The sequence below is a fragment of the Thunnus albacares genome, chromosome 14 (assembly GCF_914725855.1).
Source record: "Thunnus albacares chromosome 14, fThuAlb1.1, whole genome shotgun sequence".
Lineage (NCBI taxonomy): Eukaryota > Metazoa > Chordata > Actinopteri > Scombriformes > Scombridae > Thunnus > Thunnus albacares.
The window spans coordinates 29,236,531-29,259,862 of NC_058119.1; the positions used below are offsets into that span (position 1 = coordinate 29,236,531).

Sequence of the window (23,332 nt, forward strand, 5' to 3'; positions counted from 1 at the left end):
TTATCTTACAAATCTGTTTCTGCACTTTCACATCTCAGATTGATCACAGCGCAAAGTTCTTCTTCTTTATAATTTTGTCATTAAACAACTTCCATACAAAAAAAAACCCAACCAGTAATGCAACAGATTTCACTGTGAGGTCATTGGCGGCCAAAATCTTTCCCAAAAAAAATAAAATAAAATAAAATAAAAAGGGTGCTGAAGCCAACAAGCAAGCAACCATTATTCTGCAACATTACTCACTTCCAGTAAATGCTTTTTTTTAGACCTCACTTGTCTACTTAACAGCAATGCTTAATTTTGTTTTTATAGTACATCTACGTCTCCATACTTGTCGGACTAAATAAACCTTAGACATACCTTGTTGTTTTTTGTTTTTTTTTTTAAATGTGAAACAGAAAATACAAACTGGTGGAAAACAAAAAAACATCTTCCCGATAACTAAAGGGCAGAAATAAATGTTTCAAACATGTAAAGAGAGTAGAAAATAAACCTTACCGGATGATCTAATAAAGTTTGAGTTAACAAACATTCTTACAGGTCTTTTAGTTATTTATTCCTCCTTCATTCTTCCTTCATTCAGATTTGTTAAGTGTACATATCGTTAGGTTTTCAGGTACAGAAAGTTATACTCAAATGAAGCTTATTACGGTTGGTAGGTCTTAGTAGTAGTAGTAGTAGTAGTAATAATAATAATAGGTGAAATTAAACACAGGTTTATTTTTTTTAACAGTTTGTTATACACAAGTTATACATACAGTTCAAAGCACTGCAGGGTAATGCTCCAAATTACAGCCACTCTCTTGTTTTTTTCTTTCTGTGACGCTGCAGGAAGTCATTTGCTCAACGGTGATGGTTGTTTTTTTTTGTCCTCATGCTCTTCAACATGCGTCCCAATGACTTTTACAACATGATGATTTTTTTTTTTTTTTTTTTTTTGAAATTTTCCTCATAATTCTGCACGTTTCAGCTCCACAGATCAAGAAACAAGTTGAGAGGTGTAATTATAAAAAAGGAGGTTTACCCGGCGGTGGTTCCCCACTACAGAGGGATACACGTCATCTTGCAAAGACAAGGCCTCGCAAAAAACTGAGGATGGACCCAAACAGGAACTACCTACAACTTCCCATAAAAGAAAAACAAAACAAACAGGGAGAGAGAGAGAAGAAGAAGACTCGGGAGCGTAAACACAAAACCACAAAAAAAGGCAGCGGTCGACGAAAAAAAGCTGGAATGATGAGAAAGCAGAAGAAGAAGAAAAAAGAAAAAAAAAACAGCAGGAAATAGAAAACACAAATAATAGCGATAATAAAAGTGGAATATTCTGGGAACTCCTCTACATCGTGTTGTTGTTCAGCGGCAAACTCTGGTTTTTATTTCTATGACAGCAGCTGCCTGAAGCGTTTTGCAGACCCCCCTTTAAGATTCTTTATTTTCCTTCAATCAGATCTTCTTTATTTGTTTTTTTTTTATTTGTTTTTTTTTCCTGCTCCTTATCTTACAAAAACTGAACAGAGGAAACAGGTGGTGTGTTGTAGCTGTACTGTAGCTCTGAGCCAGACCGGACGGTTGATAGGCACAGAGTGGAGAGTTTTGGCTCGGAGCTTGCATGCTGGAGTCACGCTTTGAGAGGAAGTGGAGTAAAGAGGAAGAGGAAGAGGAAGAGGAGGAGGAGGAAGAGGAGGAAGAAGAGGAGGAGTGGCTGTTTGGGATTTTTATTCCACATAACAACTGATAATGTTGTAACTAGCTATCCAGACTGTTAAATGAGTCAAAATGTTAATAAACATTATTAGCTGAAGTTATTACATTGTCTGGTGATTTATGACAGTAACAGTTCTGATTAAATTTAAATCTATTTAGAAGTAAATTTAATTACATTTCAAGCGATTTATTCTTATTAGTTTTTAGCTATGACAGTATCAGTTGCTACGAGCTGACTAAATCGAACGTTTGGTCAACTGACATGGACATCTTCAACAAATATTTGACCAAAGATCGATCGATCGATAACGAGGGAGAACCCCAAACAGCACCGGAGGGAAGAAGAGGAAGAGGAGGAGGAGGAGGAGGAGGAGGAGGAGGGAGGAGGAAGGAAGAAGGAGCGTCTATTTCTTCTTGCTGAACAGACTGAAGCGTTTCTCCTTGTCTTTCTCTCGTTTGCCCGGGCTGGACTCGGCTGTCGCCGTGGTGACGGAGGCCGGCAGCGTCTGAGCGCGTGCGGCGGGGGCGGGCGTGCTATGGCTGCTGGGCGTGACCTCCGACCTGTCGACCGACACGGCGGCTGAGATGGCCGAGATCCACGTGTTCATCTCCTCCTGCGGGGACGGAGAGAAGGAGCGAGAGAGGGAGGGAGGGAGAGAGGGATGGAGGGAGGGAGGGAGGGAGAGGTTAGCTGAGCGCTAACAACGAGAAACATAAATAAAGCAGGTGGAAGGATCGTCACTCTGTACTTACATCATCTTTGGCTTGGAAGAGATACTCATTCCCGTCAGTAATCCTATGGAAGTTACAGGAAGCATTAAAAAAAAGATCAGTGTGAATATTTACAGGACTCACAGATGGTTTTATTTATTCTGAGCGAGTGACGGCGGATTAATTTCAACAGTACTTTAAAGCTTCACCAATCAATACTTTTTAAAATCAACAATAGATCAAATGTGAAAGGTTTTGAATATTTAATAAATCCAAACCTACAGAGAATTCTCACCAACTCTGCAGCTCTACAGAGATGTTTTAGCCTCTTTTAGCTTCTAGTTTTGGTTTTACAGCACATTTACTGTCTGGTTCAGCCTCAGATGTTTTGTAGCTGCATCATGTGTTTTTTTTGTTTGTTGTTTTTTGCATCATTTGTTTTTTTTTGTATTATTAAGTTGATATGTTGAACTTGTTAGTAAACAGTTGCTTATTTCCACATCCAGCAGTTACGGAGCAACATTATCATTCATGTGGAGTCGTGTTTCTGTCCACCTGGTGAATGTGAGTCTAATATTCACTCTCTTTTAGCTCTGTTTTTGTTCTCCACCAACTCCTGAGGGAAATATCTGGATGTTTAGCTGCTAAATGCTCCACTATGTTCACCAGCTAGTCTACAGCTAACTGTGTCTGTTTGGTGCTGAGCAGGTAGTGTACAGTGGCTGCCTCCTGCAGCCCAAAACGATGCTATGAGAGCCACTGAGAGTGAACCAAAACAGTAAAGTTGCAGCCGGACAGATAAACAATGAGCTGAAACTCACTACAAAGCTCCGTAAAGCCGAGAGGAGCTGCAGGGTCACTGATAATTCTCTGTAGGTTCATCACTATGAGCCACAACCGACACATTAGCTCAAACTGTCTTATGTAGTTGCTTTAAGAGCTTTTCTTAAGGAAAGAGTTAATAACTATCATCCTTTAATCAGTCATATTTCTCAATTTAGTGTTCAGTTACAGTGTGGCTCACTGTTGCCATCATCACTGTGGATCAACAAATAAAAAAACAACAGTTTTCATCATCAGGATTCTCACTTGAGCTTGAAGACGTGTTTCTTCTTCTTGTAGTCCAGCGCCACTTCACAGACGGCATCCTTCAAGCTGATGGGAATCTCGCTGTGGTAGGGAATACCCTGACTGGCGCTCTTCTGGTCCTTATAGAAACCCATCTCCTGCTGATTAATCACACAGTACACATTGTGCCACGACCTGCGGGGACACAACAAGTCAGATGCTGTCAGAAAAAACCTAATGAGTAATTTAACATCAAACAGAACAACATCATTTCGACTCATCAGGCAAGAGAAAAGACCTAAAGTTCAGCTCTGCCCATAAGTTGCTATTAAATGTGTTTAAGTGAACTGTGTGAAGGAAAATTCTGGTTCATTTCCCATAAATGTGGCCATTGTGGCTCTATGTGTCCTGCTAACTTTGTGGAGCTACGTTAAAGAAATTCTGTAATTCTGCCTGCCCTGATATGTCCTTTTGTGCGATTAACGTCTTTTTCTGTGTTTGCCCGAATGAATCTCTAGAACGGAGCTGGAGAGAGCAAAGTTAGCACGACGCATAGAGCCACAATGACCACATTTATGGGAAATACATCAGGTTGAAATAAAGCGGAATTTCCCTTTAAGTTGCATGACACATAAACACAACGTCTGTGGTTCGATTATCCTTCACTCTTTGTCATCTCTCTATTGTCGCTATAACAAAAGGTGTAAAAATGGCCATAAAATGATATTTAAAACAATGTTATGGACACTTGCAGGTATTCTGTTTTCATACCTGCTAGAAGCCTTCTTGTTGTGGCCCTCCCACTCATGTTTGCGGTGCAGGAAGCCCTCCAGCTGGGACGTTGGAGCCTCCTGCTGGGTTTTGGCCGGCAGGGTTGCGGCCTGGCTGGCTTTGCCCTTGCGAGAAGCGCCAGGAGACCCTGCAGGGCTGGGCTCCGAAACCCCGTTCACCACCTCGCCTCCATCCACGTTGTCCTGGAAACAGAAGAGAGAGAGAGAGAGACGAGTCAGAGGAGAGCTGTGGATGAACGCAGCGCTCTCACATATACTCTTTTAAAAAAAAAAAAAAATCTTTCTCTCTCAGACACACAGAAGCTGAAAATCAGTTATCATAGCTGCAGCATGCAGAGCAGAGCAGAATCACAGGCTGTGTAGACACCTTCAAGTTCTTCAAACTAATTTACTCGATCAAAAAGGAACCTTGATGAACAGATTTTGGTGTTTTTAGGGTCTAATGCCGAGAAGTGACGTCTCACCTTAACCAAAAGAAAGACTATTTACTGAAACAAAGACTCATTTCCCAAACCACATTAACATTACAACCTCACTGCTATAGTCTGGCAATGTTTCCTTTAAGTTCTTTTTAAACCCCTGTAGTCGTCACACAGTAGCAGGGTTGAAAAAAATATGTCTTTAAATTCAGAAAGGTGCATTTTACTCACTTGGCACAGCAGCAGTCACTTCATTAATTATATTAATATTCTGACACAGCAACATGATCTTTGATCTAATGGTTTTTCTAACCACCAGGTTCCCAGTTTAACAGTGATATGAGTCCAGGTAAAAGAAAAAATCACTGACGTCAAAGAAAAAGTTATAAAAGTTGTAAAGGCGACTATGAAGTTTGGAATTAAATTACAAGTCTCTCAAAGCGAATGCAAGCTATTTAAAAGGAAACAAATGTTCAGCAAAGTGCAACCACACTCATACCAGCTACATCAGCCTTTTTTATGCATCTTTAAGCTGTTTTTTTTTTTTTTTTTTAGCATTTTAATAGCATCAGCTCAGCTCTGGATTCCAGTACTGATTAGAAAAACCTCTGCATTGTATATTAACAGCAACAATAGCCAACACAATCCGATCATGCACTGATTACGATTTTAGGACATGCATAATAAATCACAACAACATAACATAACAAACACACATCATGATGGACAGTGTGAATAACAGAGAAGGAGAGGAGAAGCCAGCAGAAGGAGAAAAACACAATAAAATCTCAAACAATTATCCACAAAATTGCTTGGAACTCATTACTGGGCGTCATTATTGGGAAGGGGAGAATGCGATTGGCCTAGTATCAAAACAGATTTTATTTTTCCACACCACACCCACTCCAACTGGATGCTTATTACCCTGTTACTGAGCTCTTCAAGGGCTGGATGAATGGTGGAGGCTCTTTTTGACAACAGTTCAGAGGCTGGACCAATCCTGGGAGCTTTAACGGAAGAACTGCAAGAGCTGGACCAATCCTGGGACCTTTTGTTTAGAGCTTGGTGAGTTGGAGCTTTTACTGGAAGCCTTAAGGCCTCAACTAATCCTGAGAACTTTTACCTACAGCTTGGTAAAGGTTGGACCAATTTGATTTTTTTTAGTGTAAACTTGTCAAACACTAGACATGTTCATAGAGGTTATAGGTTGTTCAGGAACTGGGAACTCTTACTGAAAGACAGTCAAACTCTTGACCAGTTCTAGTAATGCTGAATACTTTTATTGAAATACTGCGTAGGACATTCACTGAATGACTACTGGAAATATCTCTTAAGTATTGGTAAAATACTGAAAATTATTCTGCAACTTTTCGTAAAATGCTGAAAAATTCTCTACAACTTTTTGTAAAATACTGACAATATCTCTAAAACTAAATATAAATTTATTAAATACTAAAAATATATCTAGGAGTGTTGGTAAAATACTGAAAATTTCTCTGCAACTTTTTGTAAAATACTGAAAAATTCTCTACAACTTTTTGTAAAATACTGACAATATCTCTAAAACTAAATATAAATTTATTAAATACTAAAAATATATCTAGGAGTGTTGGTAAAATACTGAAAATATCTCTACAACTTTTTGTAAAATACTGACAATACCTCTAAAACTAAATATAAATTGATAAAACACTAAAAATATATCTAAGAGTATTGGTAAAATACTGAAAATATCTCTAAATCTACTGGTAAAATTATTAAAGTCTCTCTAGGTAAAATACTGAAAATATCTCTGAAAATACTGATAAAATAATGAAAATAACTAAAAGTATAGGTAAAATACTAAAATATATCTAAAAATATTGGTGAAATAAGGAAAATTACCAAATTTTTTTGGTAAAGTAATGAAAATATTAATTTACCCAACCAACAATTATTTGGTAGACTCATATTCTACTGTAAAGACAAAGAAAATGGCGAGTTATGCAAGTGAGTTTATGGCTATCAAATAATTATTTGAACTATCCTTTCATTTGTTAATCAATTAAAACTACTATGCAAACCAAATAATAATCCACAGAAATGTGTTTGTAATAAAGTAAAGCCCCAGGATGAAAATGGGTGAAGCACATGAGATGAAGAAATATAGCATTGACAGAAAAATTCAACTGAAATGCTAATGATGGTGACAGCATGCAACAAAAACAACACCAACACTGTATATAGAGACATGTGACACATCTACATGGATAACACATGGACAGACAAACCAGAATGGGCCGAGTGCACTGATTGGTTCTGACAGGGTTTATTGGGGAATGTGTGTTAGTCTGGGAATGAGCTGGATGGACATGCAACAGAAACCATGAAGAGAAATAAAGAAATTATAACAATAAACCATGAAAACAACAGAGACTGATAACAATGAAGATATAAAACAGTGTCAAAGTGACACAAGATCATAACGGAATAAATGTAATGAGAGATGGGGATGTAAAACTGAAGGATGGAGTAGATCAATACACACACTCACACACACACACACACTGGGACATATCTTAATGTTTATGAATGTGAATCAATTTTACATGAAGCTGTGGAATGATTTTGAATATGGATTAATTCATGTACACATGGTCAATATGTACAATGATTATATGTAAGAACAGCACTGCTGTTAGACAAAAAAGGTAATAACTTTGAAATAATAACTAATTTTCTGTTATGAGAAAAAATTGTCAAATTTCTGATAGATAGATAGATAGATAGATAAACGGACATTTATTTACTGATTTTCTTTTACTTGGTTTTTACTCAGTGGTAGTGTTTGACAATATAAGTATAGAGAAAGTATGAGAGTGAAGATGCAGAGTGGGAATTTGTGAGAGAATTAAAAATGTAAAATGTGCATAATATATAGATTAATGTTCATTTCTCCTATTAAATTACAGTTATATTTATTTTGGTACCATTTATCTAGTGAGTGGGTTTTAAAAGTGTTGCATACAGCTCTTTACTTCTTTTTATTATACAGAAATAAAGACAGAAATCATCTTAAGAAATAAATGATGATCTTCTAGATCTACTTAATTTTTTGCAGCTTTTATACAATTTTCATAAATTGTTAATTGTGAAAAGAAATCATCCATTTGTCACATACATGCAGTGCTGTTAAATGGAATGGTATTTTACATAGAGTGTAGCTGTATGTGTGATAAAGAACACATGATGGTTCACATACTGCACTCTATGAGGAACGATATGAAGATGGTGGATATGGGCTGTGGGATGTAGATACACCTGGGGCAGGTAGATATGAGTTTTTGGGGTTTTTTTTTCAATTAATTGAAAGTAACTTTCACCCAATAGCGGTCTAGAGAAAGTAATGTCTCCCTAAAAACTATATAAAGTCGTACTTTATATGTTTGTATGAACATGAAATATGTAACATACTGTATGTAAAATCTGATAGATTACATACATTTTGATCAGTTTACATATTGGCAATGTGAAGTGTGAATGATCAAGCTTAACTTTAAGCAGCTGAAATCTTTTATTTTAAGACAATAACAATAAGACAATATATCAGAGTTTGACCTCGATGTATTTTGGAGGACATGCTACATTATTACTGTAGTATACTGTTTACTATTATTATAATAGTATACTCTTGTATACTATTATTAGTTTTTGATAGATTTGTTATGACTGACAAATGCCTGCTTTATATTGGCTGTTATTTTCTGTTTATCTTTATTACCGTATATATCAATATGCTGATGATGCCATGATTTACATTAGGGAATACATATCTATAAAAATTCTACAAATGCAAAACAGATTTGTAAATCACAGTTTGTAGTTTTTATAACCAGATGTGATGGCAGCACTGAAGAATATGTATATTTTGTGGTAGTCCTCTCAGGTGTTCATATTCCACAGGGTGAGTTTATAAAGGATGACGTAAACTAGCAGAACCATTAACAGCTGAGGGGAGAGGATGGCAGGAGTGTTGAGCTGAGGGGAGACAGAGGGAAGAAGGAGGGAGGAAAAGAAAAAATGAGGGGAGGAATGGATAAAAACAATGGTGTGGCCAGTTTTGTGTATGTATGTATGTATGTGTGTTTTGGGGTCCCACACATCACTTATGCAGTCACACTCTCACACCAAATGAGGAATCATACAGTACGTTTGGTCTCTAAATGACTAAAAATGGCTAAATTTAAATGTCTAAATCATTAACATGACTGATTTTCTGCTACTTTGGTCATTTTAAGTACACAGAGCACCATTTCGTAGCAGGATTAAAATTCTGTACCGTGGTTTATCAGGTCAAATGTCTATTTCTAATTTCTTTCACTGAACTAATTAAGTACAAAAATGAATGTTAGGAAACATTTGAACATTTGCTGAATTTGATTAGAAATATATATTATTTTTGCCCTTTTCACACCAAGCATTGTCCAACTTAACTAGCTAAAACTACCTTCCCGCGGTAAATAGATCCTGACAAAAATCTGAAAAAGTCTCTCCTTCAGCTGTACTAGTTATGAACCAGGAACATAATGAAATTGAATTAAACTCTGCGTCCACCTGGATCTTTTTGCTTAGTATTCTCTTCTTTTCCTCCTCTTTTTCCATGGGAGGGAATCTTAAAACATGTTTTGGCAAGCACCAAATTAAAACAAAAATTGATACACAATTAGAAAAATGTCTCCCAATGGAAAAAAAACTGAATAAAAGCAGCTCTGTCACCAAAGCTGAGTGCTGAAACCAGAGCTTAAAGTTGCTTTAAAGGCACCCTGTGAAGTTTTCTTCACAATTTATGTTTATGGTTTTCAGCCAAAATGCACTGTGTGTTCACGAGGCCTTATAAACGTGTTAAATGCATTTCGTTCCACATAAAACATTTGCATAGCCGATTTTTAAATTATCGGAAACCTACATTGTTCATTGTTTACATCCATGTCTAATAAACATGGGAAGGGAAGCCTGAATAGCCTGAAACTGGCTGCAGGAAAGTGTATTGCGTTGCGGTACCTACATGTACTCCACAGGGTTCCTTAAAGCTGTAGTCCCTTTAATGGCCACTGGAAGCTGCCTCTAAAACTTTAGATTTTGAGATGAATAGGAAAACTGCCAACTTATTTCCCAAAATACATTAAATAAAATAAGTTAGAAAGTACTGACTGCTCATTTGTGTCCTGAAATATCCCTCTGACAACACAGAAATTCATGTGTTCATGAATTTTTAAAGTTTGATCTAAGCAGCGACCATAACTGGTTGGCCACAAAAACACTGATTTAACACGGTAACAGAGGATCCAGGTGGGCGTGAAAAAACCCTCAATTAATTAATTCAGCAGAGCTGCAGCTTAAAAGGTGCAACACCTAGAATTTCAATTCAAAATGTTCCTATGAAATTACGGTAATGACAGTATGTTGATATAATAACTATAAACAAACGAGGCCACGGTGAAGCTGACTGATCCTATAAATCTCACTATTAGTGTTTATGTTTCTCCAAATTAAGACAGCAAATCCCATCAGCCCCTTTGCTTCTAACTAACGGTGTCATTTTGTTTGAGATAAAATACGTATGTCTCCATAAACAAAAAAAAAGTTGTCAATGATATACTGATACACCTTTAAAGTTTAACTCATTGCACTTACAAAAAAAAAACTAATGAGTAAGGAGAAGGAGCAAACAATAAATGCTGAAGACAAGTGGAAAAATACAGGAAGTCTGTATCACAGAGGTGTGTAAGGAGGACGGATACAACACACCGCGTTAACAACAGTGATATTTATGAATCAGGTCAAAGGTTAGTGTTCGTGTGTGTTCTGTGATGTTTCCTGTTTCTGTGTGCATGTGGTTTGGAGTGTGTGTGGTTATATTTCAGTATTTCCTGGATGTACACACATCTTTAGCATATATATGTGTGTGTGTGTGTGTGTGTGTGTGTGTGTCAGGGTGCGGCGGTGGTCCTGCGGCTCTGCAGGGTGCTGCTGTATTTCTGGTAGGCAGGCGAGCGGTAACTAACCCTGGGAGACTCCTGGTCGGACGGCAGCCCGTTCTGAGACGCCGGCTCACCCTCCCTGCAAACACACAACGTACAAGAAATACACAAAGAGTTACACACACTTCATGTAAACACACAGTGGCTGCAAATGATGACTGCACTCATTATTGACTTATGCATAATTTCTGTGTTTTGTCGTTTTTTGTGTAAATACCTGAAGTGACATATTTTTTATTTATACATTTAGGTGCAACAATGATGAACCTTTTTCTAGTAAAGCCATTTCCCTTTTTTTCTGTGTTTTGTTTTCACTTTCACTAGAATGTGAAAATTCTGCAGTGACAGTAAAGTTGCCTTGAAAGTCGAAACGCTGCTTACGAGAATCAATAGAGGAAGTACTACTCGTGTCGTGACAGTACTGAAACCCAAAGAAGGTGCTTCTAATGCAAGGGAACAATTCTGTGCACGGAAACATGGAGTCAGTCAACCCAAAAATTAAAAGCCTGCGGCTTTGTTGAAGTACAATACATTAAAAAAACCTTTTGTTGACATGGCTGTATAACTAAAAATAAGAACAGGTTATTACCCTGAGGGTCACATTCAATTATGTGCCTTGATATATTTGGGAGATTCAGTAACCATCTTGCGGATTTAAATTACACATTTTTTTCTATCCAATGTCAAAAATACCCAGAGGGCTCAAAGGATTACAACAGCAGCTCTTTTCATATGAGAAACTGGTAAAATGTTTGATAAATGTACACGAATAACCAATGACACAATCTGTTATCTAAATAGATAGAACCCGACTAACCGTTTCTTTCTGAAACACACAGTTATTTATGGGCAGACGGTTGGATTCATTGCACAAATGGATACACATATTTATAACACCGATGTCCCTGGATAGTCAAAAATAAAAAAAGGCAACACACACAAACAAACACTCACTTGTTCTGTGCTGCATCTTCAGCCGGCTGAGCCTCAGTGGGCGGGGGTTGTCTCCTCTTCTCTTCTTCCTCTTGCCTTCTTCTCACTTCCAATAACTCCATCTGGATACACAAAACACAAAGTCCTTTTTTTAAGTCCTGATTCTTTATCCGGTCAGAATATCTCTCTTCTAGTGTGTGTGTGACGGCGTTCGTGTGTCTCACCGTGGTCAGCCTCTCCAGCGCGGCGAAGCGTTCCTCCCAGGTGGCGGCCGACTTCTCAAAGGCCTCGTGGCGTTTGATGAGTTTCTCCACCTCGTCAACGCTCTGCCCCATCTCCCTGCTGGACAGGTAGGGCTCCTGACCCAGCAGCCACGCCTCGGCCACACCCGCGTCCCGGGAGAACTGGTGCACCTCCAAAACTGAACACATGTAGACACGTTAAAACCAGATTTATTCAAGCTAATTCACTCGCTGACTAATTGACAAAACTCACGGACTCTTACCCAGTCTAAGCCACTCCCATCTGTCCTCCCACTTGTCAATCATGTCTTTCCTCTTGTCCGTCAACTGTAACAACTTTTCTTTAATCTGAGGCAGGAAAACATCGTAAGAGATGGTTAATATGTGAAAGAAGCTCATCCCGAATGTGGTGTGGACGTTCAAAAAAGACAGCAGGGGTACAAAACATCATGAGTATCTCCCTGAAATTAAGCAAGACCCTTTAATTTACATGTTAGTTTGAAAGGTGATGTCACAGTGTACTGACCAGTGTTTACTGATTTAGTCAAATATATTAGCTTCAGTCAAATTTTAGTCATTTGATTTGGGCTTTGTAGCCTTGTTTTTGTCAAACTTTTACATTTTTTATGTCTTCTAAGCATTTTGAGTCTAAAGGAGAAGCTGTCATCATTAACCCTGGAACTGACAGGAAAGATATCCGACTAAAAGTAACGTTAGCTTGATAATGTTACGTTAGCTTAGCTTCTTATAAAGGTGGCCGTGCTGTGCTGCCTGCATGTTTTCACATGTTTTCTCAGTAGATTGTAACAGCTCAACAGCTAAAACAGCTGTCAAATGCTACAAAACTCAAAGTGATGACTTCGGGAAGCCAAACCAACCTGGAATTACACCAATTAGACCAATGTGACAACTAAATCCAAAACTAAATGCTGCTAATTTCTGACTGAAAATCTGGAGATGATCATTAATCCTGGAACTGACTCATTTCTTCTGGTAGCAACAGGAAAGATATCCGACTGAGAGTAACGTTAGCTTGATAACAAGCGTCAGTTCTCAGTGGATTGTAGATGAATTTAGTCCATAAATCTGCAACGTCAGATATTACTGACAGACACAGAATATTAATAAGAAGCATCTTCACTCAGTAACAAAGTGATGACTTTGGGAAGCCAAACCAACCTGGAATTACACCAATTAGAGCAACGTGACAACTAAATCCAAAACTAAATGCTGTTAATTTTCCTTCTGAAGGAACAACTTGATACTGGACATGAAGTCCAGCTGTGTTTAGTTTCATATAAATGAAGTAGATAATGAGTCTTTTAGGACGGCAGAGTGCTTTACAAGCTGGAGAAATAAAATATCCAATTACTATTCAGTATATATTTATAGTTTCTGGGCCTTAAACTGAGCAAATGTAGGCCTGTAGATATTCTTAATGGTATCAAGTCTTTTTCTGTTCTGTGTTGAACTAGAGGAAGTTGTCTCCACCTCCTCTGAAGCGTAGTGCTTCCTGGCCAGCAGGGTTTTGCCCAGCTCGATACAGGATGTGAAGCTATCGTTGCGGGCATCGATCTCCGCCTTGATGCCCTGGTGGTTGTTCATCAGCAGCTCCACGGACGACACGTCCCTGAAAACAAGCATCAAACACATTACAAAAACATATTAATAACTTAACCTCAGTTTGAAGTGAAGTAAGAGAGCGCATAAATCATTTTTAGCAAAGCAGTTGTAAAAGCCGGAGATTAAGAGGGGTAAAGAGGTGTGTCCTGTGTGTGTGTGTGCTCGTTCACCTAAGCAGCTTAACAACATCAGAACATTACAAAACACCCGACTCATCAGGGATAAAGTGACAAGAGGTGGGAGAGATAAAGTGAAAATGTGGCTGAAAGCTCCCACACACACACACACACACCGTGGCTTCTCCTGGGCCTCGATCAGACGGATGACGTCCTCCATCCACAGCATCAGGTCGCGCACCATGCTGAAGAAGCGGAACTTGTCTCCGGTGTCGACCAGCTTCACCCGGCGGCCCTCCACCGCCTCCAGGAGGTTCTTCCAGGCTTCCAGGACCTGAGAGAGAGACAAGACGACACACAGAAGAGTTCAGCAGGCCGCTTTAACAACCCCATAAATAAAGACTTTCGTTTCATTTTCTCAACAGAGAGTCAGGGCTGCGTGATACTGAGGTTTCACTACATATATCCTGGTCGCCTAAAAAGAGAAGAGAATTGATGGGAATTGTTTGTTAACAGAAAGCATTTTGAAAAAGGAAAGAAGCTCCTGAAGCTCAGCAAATCAGCAAAATATGTTACAATCAAAGAAAAAAAAAAAAACAATATTTCTGACAAACACTATTCCTTATTGAAGGATATCATCATTTAGTGTTTATTCGATTGCAAACACATAAATTCTATTGTAAATCTAGTGCAAAATATGAAGCAGAATCGATCGCTGGTGATCACTGCACAATGCAGGATGTAAATATGTCTTTAACTTCCAGTATAGACTGGGAAGACAGCTGGAAACTGTCTGTCTTAACCACAGATCTCACAACATTTTAGTGTTTTCGAATTGCATTTACATTGATAATTGTTACATCTTCAAAATTTTAGAGGAATGATCAAACAGATCTCAGTTTTGTGATGTGGTATAGTGCCAAAATCAGATTACATTACCCAGGAGAGTCCTGAGGTTCTATGTTCAGTAACGTTGTGGAGATTTTTGAAGAAATATTTGAAATACAGAATGGGGAAAAACACTTTGCCTCTCCCACAACTCTATGCAACTCTATGGGGATACAAATATTCTCTCTTATTCTTATTAACAGCCATTTTAGCCATGTAGCTCCATCCATCCCCAGTTATATTTCATTAGTTTAAAGGTATTGCTGCTAGAAGGTGCTGGCCACTTTAGTTGAAGGAAGTTTCTGCTGATACAGTATAAACCAGGCTGTAAACACTGAGCTAGCTAAAGCTGATAGTTGTGTTTGTCGATTAACTCAGTTTGTTCTCAGAAAAGAGAAAACTCTGATCAAGTAGATCTGAGTTGGAGCTAAAGAGTGTTAATGTTAATATGCTTCTAGCTAAGTGAGCTAGTGAGCGTTGATAACCAGACGGAGATGATTAGTTGCACAGATGCTACGGTTAGCTAGCTACAAGCTACAACCTACAAGCTACTTTCTAGACAGTCGATCAATCAGTCAGATTGTTCGGTGATGGACAAGTCTTCTTAGCCACTATTGCACAATTGCAAAAGACCTCCAATATGGCCGCCAGATAGTCATATTGATCTGAAATCCCTCCACAGATCCAAACACAACAATACTGTGATCTTTGGATTAACATGAATTCTGATTGAGTGCATCTTTTGAGGTAAACGCTGCTCATTGTGTCTGCTGTGGCTGTAAAATATTAGCTTTAGCTAACTTGAAGCACTCAGTGCTGAATACTAACAAGATGTTAAAGGTTTAAAACTCTCCTGTACGTGAACAGAGCCTCATTCACTCTGAAAACAGAAGACAGAAGCCAAAGCTGCACTTTGTGTAATCATATTAAACTAAAACGAACCGTCTGAGATGATACAGATACTCTGTTAAATGAAATTCTTTACTTTGACATAAATCCATGCAGACATTTATTTGCACACTCAAGCAATACTGAATGTCACTTAAGGTCAGCTGGGACTGGCGACCCGCATCGCCGCAACACAACACAAGAAGAAGAAAAAAAAAAGATTTGCTGTTTTCCAGCCACAAGAAGCAACACAGGTCAAAGGTTCACAAGCAAAGCTGCGTGCCAAGCGCTTAAAATGTTATTTTATGATGTGAGTCGGTGGAGGCTTTAACATGAGGGTCTGAAATATGTTTCAGCTGAGACTGTCTTCAGAACGAACGTCGAAAAACTCCAAACATAGATTTATGGTGAGTTTCACAAAATATTTTCACTCTCGTCTTATTACATTCACATTTTCTCAGTAATATTTTCAACATCTGACACTGAGACATTATTCACAAAGCTACTGGAAACTGCAGACGACTGCAAGCGGCGATATTCTGGCGGCTAACAAGCAACTACATTTCAGCAAATGCTAACAAAAACTGTTTGACTGCACTATTGTGTGCAGAAAAGAAATAATAAAAAATAATGCATCTTAAATTGATTTGACAAGAATTAGACTTTTCTAAATGTTTAGTTTTTATTCTCATGGACAGACCAGACCCAAACTGTATTTGCAAACTACTAGAGGCGTTTGTTTTAACCTCCTCGGAGGGCCAGGCGGGTGGAGTTTACTGCTACATGTAATTATTGTATTTCAGTCAGAGTTTGAATTTAGTTTTTGTTGACCTATATGCAAAAATCCACCCACAAAGCCTTCCAAGTAAGATAAAAACAAACCCTAAAAGTATTTGCAAATCACCAGGTCTGTGACTAACACTAGGCCAGAACTAAACTGCATGAATATGACTAAAATGCCACTAAGATTAATCAACATTTTAGTCGGAGGATTAAAAAGAAAGTCTAAAACTGCAGCCAAAATGAACACTGATGCAAAGCCAATGTTTTTGGTAAACAGAGTCTCACCTCTCCCTTTCTCTTCTGGGTGGACAGGGGAGGATATGCAGGGAAATGGACATACAGGGGAATGGTCAAAACACAAACGCCATCAAAAAAACACTCAGACGCTCATCATTTATCAACAGTCCACTCTGGTCTGACAGGAGGAAGAAAGAAGCTTGTCGGCATGTTTTAGGGTTTTTTTATTGTTTTATTTTATTGTTCACCGACATCTCAGCTGGCATCACTATTTAATATTTATAAGAATAAAGACAGATGTGAGGTTTGAGAACATTTCAGTCCATTAAAGGAATAGTTCAACATTTTCTAGAGTCCTCTTAATAGCTGTTTTTTCTCAGAGTAAGAAGAGAAGATGTGTCAAACAGAGTTTAGTTATATTTGACTCTTCTCATCTCACTCTCGGAGAGAAATGAAGCCAATAAGATGTGTTGTACTGTGATGCTGAACTTTTTCTTTAACGTGACAGAATATGAGAAGAAATCTAAGGATATGACCTCTAAACACAAGAAACCGTTTCAGATAGAGGTCACACGTGTTCATATATATATAAATCCCTTACACAAAAAAAGGGCAGGAAAGGAACTCTCATTCTGGCTCATTCACAATTTTATTTACTTTCTCCAAAAACAGTGTATGATATATAAGTTTTTCTGGCACTGAATCAAGTCCTTTATTATTGAGTATCTGCCGATATCGAGTCTGATCCGATACTTGTATTTACATATCAGGAGAAGATATAAAATGTTAATTTAATACGTTGACACATGAAATAACAGCTGCAGCGTCCCAATACTGAAGGTCCTGATTCAAAACTGTTTAATCTTAAACTACTGATAAATAACTGAACAACGTGACTCCTGAAGTTGATCCTCTAGATCAGGGGTGAGGGCCACATCAGCATAATCGTCACCCTCAAAGGGCCAGATGTAACTTTTAAATGTAACTACTCCTTAATGTTAAATAACTCTGAATGTATTACTTATTCAAGTTACAAATATTATATATATATATATAGTTGCATAGATGTAAAAAAATATATGTTTGCTTGTTGCTTTGTAATTATAACATAAATCTTTTTAATTTGTCAGGTTATGAAACCCACATTACTCCATCAATCAACGATCAAACTATCCAAGAGAATAAAGAAAAATAACATCAAACACAAGTTATTATTATAATAACTTGTTGCTAATTATTATTATTATTATTATTATTAACACACTGCATTGTTTTTGGTTGTGCTGCTGCGATCGCAGTTTGCCTTTTAGTTCTTTGACAATTTGTTGTTTTTCTTGAAGGCTGTTTTTCGGCATACTTAGCTCCATGTTTAGTGTCAAAAAGCCGACGTAGATCGTTCTCTTTGACCACAGACGCCTAATAACACAGAAGACAAACCGGTTTTTCTCCTTAAAGCACAAACATGTTTTCTCCTTCCCGTCTTTCTTGAAACTGTCTTCCGTCTGCATCAGTTTTTCTCTTTCTGGACATTTTGGGGTCATTATTTATATTTCTCAATTCTACTTGTTGGGAAAATCACATTGATGTGGATACATTGTGGTCTAGCGGCGGGACACCGTCACTTCGTGGGTAACATAATCGGCATGCATTGTGGGAAATGTAGTTTTCGGTCAATGCCCGCTTTTGCCTTGAGTACACATATCCTCTAGAGAGAAGACGTCTCACTCTGTTGGAGTTGTTGTTTCATTTTGTCATCAAGTTACTCACAGAATTAATTAGTGACAGCTGATATGAGCCGCCGCCCAACACATTTGTCATTTTAACCACTGAGCTAAACATGAGGAGCTGAAGCCTTTCTACTCTGCTACTCTTTGCCAAAGAGAAAGAGACAGTTAAGAGTTTAATGAATCCTTTAAAATAAACCCAGATCAGCCTAGAAGATCAGGAGGGAAACTGTCCTTCAACCACAAGACCTGGGTTTCCTCAGGGGGGGGGATCAATAAGGTGGCATGTTACTGAGTCTCTTTATCACGGTGTTTCCTGTATTTTGACCATGCCCTGTTTATAATCTACAGCTGATCGTTTTTGGTAAAATTTTCCAGATGTATAAATGAGATAAACTGTGTGGCCCTGACAGAAGCTGGTGTTAGTGTTAATGATGTTTAATAAACCAGCGCAAGCTTATTATTAATCCGATTCAACATGCTTCTCTCTGGGGGGGGAAACTGACTACATTTGACCACGTCTAAATTTTACTGCTTTATTTTGCAAACAAGATCCTTTGAGAGGCAGAAGAACAGAGCAAAGTTAGTGCAGCAGCAGTGCAGCATGCATGAGGGACAGACCGGGTCCAGTTCACTTTGAATTCAACCAGTAAGACAACTGGGTTTTCTACCACATTTATATGTAAGAAAGATACAAAAAGTCTTTCATATCGGCCGATAGAGTTCAAAACTCAGGCATCAAATTAAGATATTTACCAGATTTCGTCAGATTTACTGCCTGAATATCAAAGTAAACTGAACCCAGTCCTGCTGTGGTTTATGAGCTCACCTCTCCCTCTCTCTTCTGGATGTCGTCAGCTTTATCTCCAGCGTACGCAGACTGCAGACGAACCGCGTCGTCCTGAAGCTGCCGCACCTGAAAGACAAGGAGGAAAAAGATTTAGGTTAAAAATACACTGAGCAGCTAAAAACAGGAGTAGACTGATCAGTTGAAAGCCTCTAATTTTAACGGCGTACCTGTGTGCCCAGAGCCTGGATGTCGTGCTCGAAGGTGGTGTGCATCCTCTGCAGGGTCTCCACCGTGTTCTGGTCTCGGCCCAGCTCCTCCGGAAGCTTCTTATGTTTATCCAGGATGCGGTTGAGGATCTCCTTGGCGTCGTGGTAGAACTTGTGGAGCTCGTAGGAGGCGGCGAGGATCTGCGTCCGGGTGTCGATGAGCTCCAGCAGGTCGGCCCAGGCTTCGTTCAGGCCGTCCTTCCACTCGGCGATGGTGGCGGCGTCGCCGTGGCCCGTGTTGATCAGCTCGTCCGCCTGGCGGTTCACGGCGTCCACGCGCTCCTGGCCGATGTTCCCGGTGTCACGGGCGAATTCTCTGAAACGCTCCTGCAGCATCTAAAGAGATAGAAAACACATATGAGGTGTGAAACGTGTCCCGTCAGACGTATGTCGGCGATACACAAACACGTGTGTTCTACTAACGGTGACGTGCTCGTAGTCCTGTCCCAGCTCGTGAGATCCGGCCACCACCTCCCTCTCGGCGATCCACTGCTCCAGGTCATCCACCTCCCTGTTGAGCTGGAAGAGGCGGAAACGCTCGTCCAGCTTCCCCCGACGCTCCTCCGACAGATCCTTCAGCCCGGCGTACAGCTTATCCACCTGCGACTGACGCATCCCGATACGCTCGCTGCAGGAAGACGAGAGGGGGAGGAAACAGGGAAATATTTTGTTTCCTGCTTGATTTCTTCTCGCTTCTTTCACTCATTTACACTTCCTTTCCTTCACTTATGAATTATTCTGCTAGTTTTTCTACCTCTTTTTTTCAGTTTCCCTTCTTTCCTTCATTACACCTTTTTCTACCTTCTCAGTATATGAACTGATACCTGTCGGGGTGTCCGGCAGCCACCAGGCCTCGGCTGGTGCTGGACAGCTGGTGAACGGTGTCGGCGTAATCCTCCACCGCCTGCTCCAAGATCTGATGCTTCTTCAACATGGCCACTGAACTCTGCTCGTCCTGACAGACGGAAAAGAGAGAAAGGGAAACGAGCTTCAATGTGAGAGTTTTAACTGTTTTAATTACGATTATTACACAAAATCTTTCCTGAGATCTCTTCAATTTGTCCTAAATTAAAAAACTTCTGGTCTGAGATCTTTTTACAATGCTTCATATAGCACATACACCTTTACTAGTTTGTCTTTTTTCAATTAAACACATTTGAAACAGAGAAAGAAGAGAGACAGAGTGGAAGAAGGACAGAAAAATACAAGTGCAGAGACAAAAATGAGTGTTTGAGTAAAAAAATGGCAGAGAAACTGCTCCTGTCACATAATGACTGTAGTCACAGTTTCATTTTCAGGACAAGTTTCTGAAAAATGTCCAATCGAAACACAAAATTAAACAAACTTAAAGGAAACAGATCAGTTTAGTTAAACCTGACAACATATCAATGAAACACAGCAGTGAAATGTTCTCTCAGTAACTAAAGTAAATAAAGTATTTAAAGGTTTTTCTTATACAAGCTGATTGAGAGAGACAGACGATATGAGGCTGTAAAAGGATGAAATCAGATCCGACAGATAAACAGAGAGTTTAATCAGAGTATAAAATGTGTACTGACCAGCGGAGACGCGCGTAGAAACAGCAGACGACACAGTTTAACAATCAAGACTAAGAGAAGCACCACAAACTGAGGAACTGACAGATGAACTAAACCCAAAGAGAGTCAAAGAGAAACAGGAAGAAGGTATAACAGTGACGGACGTTCATGTTGATATAATAACTTTTAAAAGCTCTCGAGTCTGAAGGAGAAGAAATCTGGTGATTTTCTATGTTTATATGTCTTATTCCTCTGTGCCGTTGTTGTCCAAAAACTATTAAAAACACGTCAATGAGTCACACTGTTACACTGGGTGACATGTTCCTTCATCACCATGAACACACACTGTAGTTTATTTTGACTCAGTCCCACACACACACCGTCCTGCTGCCAGAAACACTCACTAGAGCAAAAAATGTGGATTCATACGCCGCTGAAAATAGTCCCCGACACATGCAAGCTGTCTGAGGAAATTCCTGAACCTTTTTTAAACACATAACTATTTATTTGTGAGGTGTTTTTAAAGATTTACGTCCTCAGTAGGAACCAATGGGCTTAAAGCTGAGAGCTACAGACAGAAAGGAGGGATGCACGATATTGGATTTTTTGCCAATATCCAATATGCCGATATTTCCAACTCACTGTGGCTGATTGCTGATGCCCATATATGAACATATTTTTTTCCAGCTGGCTGAGGAGACTATTATGCATGCAAGCATAGATTGTACTAAATATGATCAAGAAAGACAATATATGAAGGAAGAACTCAGGAAGACTGGAGTTCAGGAGCTCAGCATTAAAACTTTAATGAACCTGCCAAGTGGGAGCAGCAGTAGAGTTTTCATTGAGTTTATTAGACAGACAGGATTAATGTGTAGGATTTAATCTCTGGTCCACACTCCGGAGCAGAAGGTGGCGCTAATGCACCTAATACGCTGGTTGCCAACCGCCGTTATAAACCAAAAAGATTTTTTTTCTTCCAAACAGAGCGGTACATCCTGTCAGCTGAGGTGTTACCTATCTGTGCAGCCGATCATAGTAGCAGCTCCTCTACGGACTGTTTCACCCTGACTGGTCCCGGTGTTTCCTCCGCAGGCTAAACTTCACTCAGCCACCCGTCAGACCAGCTGCTTCTTCCCACTTTAACCTGAATAACAAACCGGGGCTCGGTGCTCCGGTTGGATCCACACGGAGAGCCGGGGCTAACGTTAGCTGAGAGGCTAGCTGGCTGGCCTCTGGTCATGCTGCTGCTAACGCTCCGCAGGTAAAAGTTGGAGGAAACACCGGGACCGTCAGGGTGAAACAGTCCGTGGAAGGAAGCACAGTCAGGCGGTGGAGGAGATGGTGACATATCGGCCTCTTATAATCGGCAGAAAATTCAGCCCTTTTCATGAGATTTGTTGACAACAAGAAAAATATTGAACAATGCCCAACGTTAGCTTGCTAGCTTGCTCACGCTACATCGTGACAGACCTGAATTACAAGCAGCCGAGTAGGAAAAAATGTCGCCATGGAGACATCAGAAAATTCAGAAAAAGACAGCCATGATACACCTCCTGATCTGCCTCACCCTCATCCTAACCCGTGACCTCTGACCTTACCTTGGCTTTCTCCTCTGACATCATGTAGAGCTCCTGTTCACTCATCCAGGCTTCGGCCTCGGCGGCGTCGAAGTAGTACTGCTGGGCCTCGTGGGCCTCGCTGAGGCGGGAGTGACGATTCTCCGTCTCCTTCTTGATCTGTTCCCATAGCGACTGGAGCTCGGCGAGCCGCTGGCGAATCAGCTCGGCCGTCGGGCTGTCCTCTCTCAGAACGTGCTGGCTGCGCTCGAAGATGTCGTCGTAGCGCGGTTGATGTCCCTGGATCTCCTTCTGCAAGGTCTGAGAGGGTCAAAGGTCACAGAGAGGGTTAGGGAAGGATGAGGATGACACAAAACTGCACGTTTTACTTTTAAAATACAACTATTCTAACTTTTTACTCATGATTATGGTTTGATCATCAGCACTTTCTTTACTTCCTGCCTTCATCTGTGCTGCTATATTTTTACTTCCTGTCATAAATCCTATTTATCCCTCCTGTTTCAAATAAAACTTTATTATCCAGAGGAGAAAATTAATTTGTTTCCTTCCTCCCATCCTCTAATCTTCTCCACATATTGAGCTTTATATTGAGATTTTATTAAATATCTTTTTTTTATATATATATTTGATTGTGAGACTACAGCTGGGAGTGAAGAGACACAGAAGACATGGAAGAGAAGATAAACCTGATTTAATGAACTGGAGATGGATGGATGGAATTTATCAAGATAATCCAAATACCTCACAGTTAGTACACAGTTCTGTCCAGGAACAGGTGTGTGTGTGTGTGTGTGTGTGTGTGTGTGTGTGTGTACCTGGTTCTTCTTGATGAGCAGCTGTACAGTCTGCAGGTTGTGTCCGTGGTCGGTCGATGTAGCCAGAGGCATCCTCTCCTCAACCCAGAGCTGGAGACAAACACACACACACATATTCACACATTATAACATTTATTCCTGGTGCAGTTTGGATATAAACACTGAGACTCAATCACTCAGCTTTCTACTGTAACCA

At 39.6% G+C, this 23,332-nt stretch overlaps 1 protein-coding gene across 3 annotated transcripts in view; it reads right to left on the minus strand.

Annotated features, from left to right (window-relative positions):
* Nucleotides 1-700: 700 nt before the first annotated feature.
* LOC122996587 (spectrin beta chain, non-erythrocytic 1) overlaps nt 701-23,332 on the minus strand; it is a 132,810-nt gene continuing 110,178 nt past the window's right edge. For all 3 annotated transcript variants that reach the window (XM_044372108.1, XM_044372107.1, XM_044372110.1), the window contains 16 exons: nt 23,137-23,226; nt 22,343-22,621; nt 20,028-20,158; nt 19,627-19,831; nt 19,165-19,539; nt 18,977-19,063; nt 13,804-13,961; nt 13,380-13,518; nt 12,152-12,236; nt 11,871-12,067; nt 11,668-11,768; nt 10,738-10,792; nt 4,255-4,457; nt 3,505-3,678; nt 2,458-2,500; nt 701-2,318 (listed from right to left, as the gene is read on the minus strand). In XM_044372108.1, coding sequence (XP_044228043.1) covers nt 2,109-2,318; nt 2,458-2,500; nt 3,505-3,678; nt 4,255-4,457; nt 10,738-10,792; nt 11,668-11,768; nt 11,871-12,067; nt 12,152-12,236; nt 13,380-13,518; nt 13,804-13,961; nt 18,977-19,063; nt 19,165-19,539; nt 19,627-19,831; nt 20,028-20,158; nt 22,343-22,621; nt 23,137-23,226 — 2,532 coding nt within the window. In that variant the 3' untranslated portion in view covers nt 701-2,108. The remainder of the gene's footprint in view (nt 2,319-2,457; nt 2,501-3,504; nt 3,679-4,254; nt 4,458-10,737; nt 10,793-11,667; nt 11,769-11,870; nt 12,068-12,151; nt 12,237-13,379; nt 13,519-13,803; nt 13,962-18,976; nt 19,064-19,164; nt 19,540-19,626; nt 19,832-20,027; nt 20,159-22,342; nt 22,622-23,136; nt 23,227-23,332) is intronic.